At 36.0% G+C, this 7,055-nt stretch overlaps 1 protein-coding gene across 1 annotated transcript; it reads left to right on the forward strand.

Moving 5' to 3' along the window:
- The first annotated feature begins 3,472 nt into the window (after window positions 1-3,472).
- LOC128680344 (sperm flagellar protein 1-like) lies at window positions 3,473-7,035 on the forward strand. Its single transcript, XM_053763419.2, has 5 exons — window positions 3,473-3,714; window positions 4,140-4,349; window positions 5,164-5,268; window positions 5,828-5,973; window positions 6,344-7,035. Exons 1-5 carry the CDS (start codon window positions 3,600-3,602, stop codon window positions 6,929-6,931), a joined length of 1,164 nt encoding a protein of 387 aa, XP_053619394.1. The 5' UTR covers window positions 3,473-3,599; the 3' UTR covers window positions 6,932-7,035.
- Window positions 7,036-7,055: the final 20 nt, after the last annotated feature.

Genomic DNA, 7,055 nt, shown 5'->3' on the forward strand with positions numbered 1-7,055 from the left:
TATAACAAAATCGCGTATTTGCAGGTTGTGCGTGGCTTCAATCAAATGTTGTACCTAAGTGACGTTCGGCGACAGTGTGCTGTATAAGCTCCACACTGTCGCCGAACTCACACACATGCCGACGCGTACGGGTGAACATTGCGTAGTTTGTATGAACGGTTTTATTTACCGCAATGAAAAACCAGCAATGTATACCGCATCCGCCAATGTTTGGCAAACTGTTCGACGACAGTGTGGAGCCGGCTTTAAATTTACCGACAAACTGAAACGACTATAAAGTTGAAATCTTTCGCTGCAGTTTCCACGACAATGTATTATTGACATAAGCAATGCATTTGTGTTGCACTCAGGATTGGCTCCCGATGAGTTAACACCTTGAAGGTTTACTGCACGCATAAAATAAATAAAAATCAAAATGGCGGCAGTAGGTATGCCACAAATCTTCAAACCCCTTTCTTTGTCACACAAGCGTTAAATGCAACAAAATCTCTTTGACGACAATAAAAGCTTGTAGTAATTTTTTTTGTAGAAAGTTTATTAAAATATTAGTTGGGACAGCGTTAGTTATGCTGTAAGCAAACAAAAGGAAATTAAAAATTACTTATAATTGTTATTGTAATAGATGTCTCATACTTTAGTAAAATTTAATATAAGTAAGTACATAGATAGTACATACATAGTAGCCAAGAAGGACATTTCTAGATGAAATAAAAGAGAAGGCAGAGCTCGTGTCGTATAGGGAGGTGAATTCAATGGCTGAGGGCAGAATTACATTGAAAATGCTCCACTGACAAGAACAAAGTTCTTAAATTAATTGATGATGATGAAGTAGGTATACTTCATGCGCTTAACATCAAATTTAACATAAAAATCTTATAACTATGCTAGAAGAATACAAAAATTTTCAGAGCGAATACTTTAGCTGTGGTTACCCAGCTAATTATGATTGTAATCACTACATTACTTGTAAATGAACCACTGAATTTCATTAGTTAACTTTCTATTTTAATAAATCTCTAAGTACCTAAGTGGAACATGCACATACTACTTATTACTAGGCTAGCTACATTCATACATAATCTTCAATGTATATTTGTAATAATATGTGTGTATACTTCATATATTTTTTAATTTATTTATTGAACAAAACAGTAGCCACATTACAGATACATACAACCTGCTAAATTGTGAAACAGTGATATGCAAATTTTCATTAAATGAAATAAATAATAAATATGTATTGACAATAATAGTCTTTATTGACAATTAGTTTCATTTAAGCTATTCGTTTTTAACCCCCCCCTCTTTTTGCGTCGGGGAAAAAGCAAAAAGTTTTTTTTGTGTCATAGATAATTTTATCCCGAGTGTTCTTAGCCATGTTTCATGAAAATCGTTTCAACCGTTAAAAATTTGTAGCGAAATGAATATTGAAAGTCAAGTTTTTTTTAATTTGTCTAACAAATAAACTTGTCTGAAATAATTTAAAAAAAAACATTGTAATTTATAAGTGACTAGCTTCGCCCTGGGGCTTCGCTTTCCTCAATATAAACATACAAAGTAAACGGAACCTGTTTTCCGAGAAATGATCTTCTTATTTTATACATAAAACATACGTTGATGTTACGCAACGGTGAAAGGTACAGTCTTTTAGAAAATTGTCGCTCCACCTGTCACGTTTTAAAAATAACTTTTTCCATCGGTTGATCTCGAGAGTTCTTTAGAAAATGTCTAAAATAAGTGGGCCTTTATTTAAAACTAGCTTTAGCCCGCGGCTTCGCCCGCGGCTTCGCCCGCGTGATTTTCCACGGCAGCAGTTATTTTTCCGGGATGAAAGGCATCCTATGTCCTTCTCGTACTTCAAACTATATGTATGCAAAATTTCAAGAAGATTGGTTGAGTAGATAGAGCGTGAAGAGGTAACAAACAAACAAACTTACTTTCGCATTTATAATACTAGACTAGATGTCGCTCCCGTGGGAATTTTGAGGTAAAATATAGCCTAATAATATTATATTTTGAGATAAAATAAAGCGTAGTTTTTATCCTGAATCCTATTAGCAAAGCCTCGGCGCGCAGCTAGTACTTATACTGTTTATTATAAACAAGCGAGTCGATAGCATATCAATACGGTCGACATCATATCAACCTATCCTATAAATTCATTGAAAATTCTTCCCTATCACCACGGCATAAAGATCCATCTAGGGTAACTTGACATGTGGTAGTCTGTACGTCCATCGTCGTGATGGTTCCCAAATGGTACTCTTATTAGAAAGTGTTAGACGAAGTCGCTGGTATTTGCCTTTGGGCGATGTCACGTTTCCGGGGAAATGGCCGTCAAAACATACGCATATGTGTTGCAGTTTTCCTTTTTACAAAATTTTACGAACGCATTGTATTTAAGAATGTTCATATCAGAATCAATGTTATAAATTCTTCGAAGAAAACAAAATTACTTTTAAAAATAAATGAAAGATAGTTTGTATGTACCCACCCAATGATAAGTATGACCTGTCGGTGCACCAAGGATCGGCTCCTAACGGGGGTAATCCTCAATAGTATACTGCACATACATGGTTTTTGTCACGCGTTCAATGTAACAAAGGAGATCTAGTTGAATACGATAAATAACAAAAAATAATTATTTTACCTTATCCTAACCAATATTATAAATGCGAAACTAAGTTTGTTTGTTACCTTTTCACGCTTTATCTACTTAAGCACTGTTCCTAAAATTTGAGGTATCATCCCGGAAAAATAACTGGTTCCGTGAGATTAACGCGGGCGAAGCCGCGAGCAAAAGGTACTTAAACATGTTACTTACAATGTGGTTAAAATTACGAGATCAGTTCTTACATTGTATGCACTTTGAGACGAGAAAGTAGAAATGCAGTAATAGCTATAACATCCAGTGTAAGAAGAGCTGTACTTGATGCACTTTTGTACGACAAATAAAAGTAATCATGGATGGTGAGGGGTCTAGATATAATGGAGATGATATTACTGTTGTGAGCTGAATGTGTGAGACAGGTGACACTTTCTCGGGTGGATGCTAATCCTAACGGAGTGCTCTGCCTCGGCTGTCTCTGCGCGATAAATTAAAAAAAAACTACTGCACGGAGCGTACACAATACCGAAACCTTCAAATCACTTCTGGAGTTTATCGACTAGATACCTAAGTCGTAAGTATGTAAAGGAGATGAAACTGCGGTGAATCTCCGTGTTTTCACGCAGTAGAGCTGCGTGACCCATACTCCCAACCCAACCATAGATTTAGAATGACGCGCGGCCTCGCACCCAAAACACCACAGATATAAGAACATTTATGTCTGTGCAACAGACCCATATCTTATTAGTTTTTATAGATATATATGAATAAATCCATAGATCAACAAAACGGAAAAAATCCAGCTAACAAAGATATAATGAACCTCATACCTATCTGGATCTGGCCGTAAAAAACAAACCAGTCACATTTCATGTCCCAAAATGTCACAAGTGCACAACACACGAAATTCGTTTGTCAAATATATCTGCATTGTAAAAATAAATATAGATACCTTGAAATTATATAAGAAAATATAGTTTTTAACATAAAAATGTCTATTGAGTCTCCTATACCACTTTCTGAGATCGAGTCTGTGTTGGCGTGGGTGGATTCCTTCAAACTATCCAGGTCCAACAAAAAAATTAATAGAGATTTTTCCGATGCCGGTATGATATCTCATGGGGTTACTTTAACATTAACTAAGTAGATTAACTTTTATTTAAAGTTAACTTTCTAAAGTCGGTAGGTTATGTTTGTTAAGTTTGTTAGATCTACAAGGTTTTATACTGATTCCAGCAAATCAAGTGTTACGAAGTACATAACTATAATTAGATGATAGAAATAGTGTAATCATTGTAGTTGAATGAGTCTCATTCGTGCCTGGGACCATTGATAGTATCGAAAACTATTTACAATTAGACTATCCATAGTATTTGCTCTGCAATATTACTTGTTACTATCGATCGTGCAAAACTATCGATAGTATCTGAATTGTCGATATTTTGGCAACCCTTCAGCAGTATTGGTTTCCAACTCAAACATCCAATATTCTGATAAACCACACGCCATAAATAGATTGTTCTCTTTCCAGTTCTCCTAGCAGAGATCCTCAGCATCCACTACCCGAAACTCGTAGAGATGCACAACTATCCACCTCGGAACAGCCACGCTCTGAAGCTGAACAACTGGATGACACTAAACAGGAAGGTGCTTAGGAAACTGAAGTTGAACCTTTGCTGTGGCACCATGGAGCAGCTGGCTAATAGCACTCCGGGAGTTATTGAGAGGGTTTTGGTTATGGGTGAGTAGTTTTTTATGAGTTGTGATACTCAACTCAACCGATAGAAAGGGAAGATCTTTCGCTCTAGACCTTGTGATATATCTGAGGAATTGCGTCTTTGATGGTGTCAACAATATGAATAAAAATGTAAAATATTATATAACGGACTGTAGATTTTGTCTGGTAAAATAAAAATCCAGAAGCTACGTTTATTACAGAACAGTTTATTAGAGAGAGAACGAACAAGAGAGAGTTGGATGCAGATAATAATCCCGTAACCAAAAAATAAAATAAAAAACAAACACTTTTTAATGTTGGTGTTCCAACACAATATTTCCTTTATCGATGTATTGTTTGTGTTTAACCGACATGAAAAGAGAAAGGAGATGGTCTTCAAGAAAAGACTCTCCTTACCCAAAAAATCGGCATGTTAGCAAAATATAAGAGAACAAACAAAATTACTCCAATTTACAACTGGCAACAGCAATAGCTCTGTAATTAAAAGAACGTTAGTCTGAATCTCAGACAGCTTAACTACTTTTAAACTTTAGCGTTGCCTAATTACTTATATACTAAATAGGTATTAAACGCGCACATACCTTTTTTATTTCCTTAGACGTCTGGAAAATAAAAGGTATGTGCGCGTTTAATACCTGATGTTTATATAATCTCAGACAGCTTTCCATCGGAACGGAATGGATTGGAATTGTAGATTGTTATTTAAGCTTTGAAACTCCGCTAACACGATTTAGCATATATGTGTAGACGATTCGGCACTATTTGCTGTGATGCCCAATCAGGAAAGGTTAATGAAACTGTGATGTTCTGTCACCAGTGCGTGATAAAATCCATCGAGACGAGGAGCTGAACAAGAGCGTCAAGGACTCTGAACAGAATATGTCCAGTGGCGGAAGCTACTACGAGGCCTGTGGAGACGATGGTAAACAAACATTTTTATTATTAATTTCCCTTTAAATATACCTTTGTATCTGTGTTCAGCTCACTACATCCACTGTATAAATAATAAATAAGCATGTTTATTTGTTAAAATCAAATTTATTCAGAACTTTCAATTTTTCACGTCATATTCTAAATTAAATGATATTTACCAAAGCTACAAACTACTAGCATTTCGGAACGACCACTGCTGAGAAGAAATGCCGAAAGAAACTTATTCAAACAGTATTGGTCCTTATTATGCCAGAAGGGCTTACTATTTTATAAATATAAATGTATGTATAACTTTTTATCAGTAATATAACAATGTAAGGTACACAATTACACAACAATCACAGTATTCGTAAATATACAATTCCCGTTTCCGTTTTCGTTGTCGTCGTCACGCAGCATATATACCTATAATGTTGTTGCGTTTTCACGTCGTATTATGGCGCAACGTGCGGCGTATTGCCTGTAACGCGATAGAAGTCATCGCCATAGCAGATTTTCGTAAAAAAAAATATCTTTTCTCAAATTATTCCTTCATTGTTGTTTGCCAGAGCATGTCCTGGTGATACCAGTGAAGACCCGCGTGAACGGTGTCCTGGAGACGGTCCAACAGAAGGTGGTCAGCTACGAGTCGTACACGGCGCTGAAAGAAGAGCTCAGAGACGCCAAGGATAGCTCGGAATTGCTAAAGCAAAAGGTTGACATTTCTCTCTCTTTTCTGAACGTTTTTCCGGTTGCCTTCTTAAGACTGGTATATTGAAAATTTACAATATACCTCACCTTGTGGACATATTTAGAATTTTTTATCAGGGCCAGGCGGCCCGCGACATTTTCGGGGCTGTGCCGTCGTGAAGCCCGGAGTCAGCGCAATTAACATTGAAAATTCGGCTGTGATACCTATCTGACTTAGTACTTAACAATAACTCAATCAAGGAAGACGTGCCGTTATTGACGTTACGGTATTTCGTCATCAGTTTTAGTTTATTGACACAATTAGAATTAAAATCATTAGAACTAGGAATATACAATAAAATCTAGTAACTAATAATATCCATTTATTTCTATAGGTGGAACATCTAGACAGCTTACTGAAACTCAAAGATGAAAGGATAGATGAACTACAAAATCAGCTGGAAAGGAAACAGGCGAGACGCAAGGAAGCAGAAGCTTTGCAAAATAGTCTTGCAGTCCCTTTTGAAACAGTGCCACCTCCAGTCATAACTGAAGTATTACCAAGCCGAACTGCTTCCAAAGCTATCGATGTAAAACTAATGGAAGAAATAAAACCAAAACCAGTAACAAAAAATATTGATACAACTACAGCCGAATCAAAGGTTTCCGATACCAAAATAATCGTCGAGCCTAAACCTCTCGATTACAAATTATCATTTGATGTAAGACCTCCAAAAGATGAATCCAAAATTCCTGTTTTAAGAGCCTTTTCTAAACCTAGTATCACTGAAGTGACAATAGAGGAAGTTAAAGAAAATCTGGACAGAATTAAATCGGACGTTTTTAAAGAGGTAGAAATAATTGAGAAGACTGATAGTTTACCTGATGTAGATGAATTTAAAGATAGCGTAGAAGCTGTAGTTACGATTGAAGATACCATAGACAATGAACTCCAAGAAATAACTTCAGATGATTATGCATAGATTATTAATACTTTTCAGTCTTCATCCTAATGTTGACTTTGGATTCGGATTTATTGAGAAAAGCATAAGAATTTTATTTCTCTTTACAAAGTTAGCATGTAATGTGTTGTGTGTGATTAATTTT

The sequence above is a fragment of the Plodia interpunctella genome, chromosome 24, assembly GCF_027563975.2.
Source record: "Plodia interpunctella isolate USDA-ARS_2022_Savannah chromosome 24, ilPloInte3.2, whole genome shotgun sequence".
NCBI classification, from domain to species: Eukaryota; Metazoa; Arthropoda; class Insecta; order Lepidoptera; family Pyralidae; genus Plodia; species Plodia interpunctella.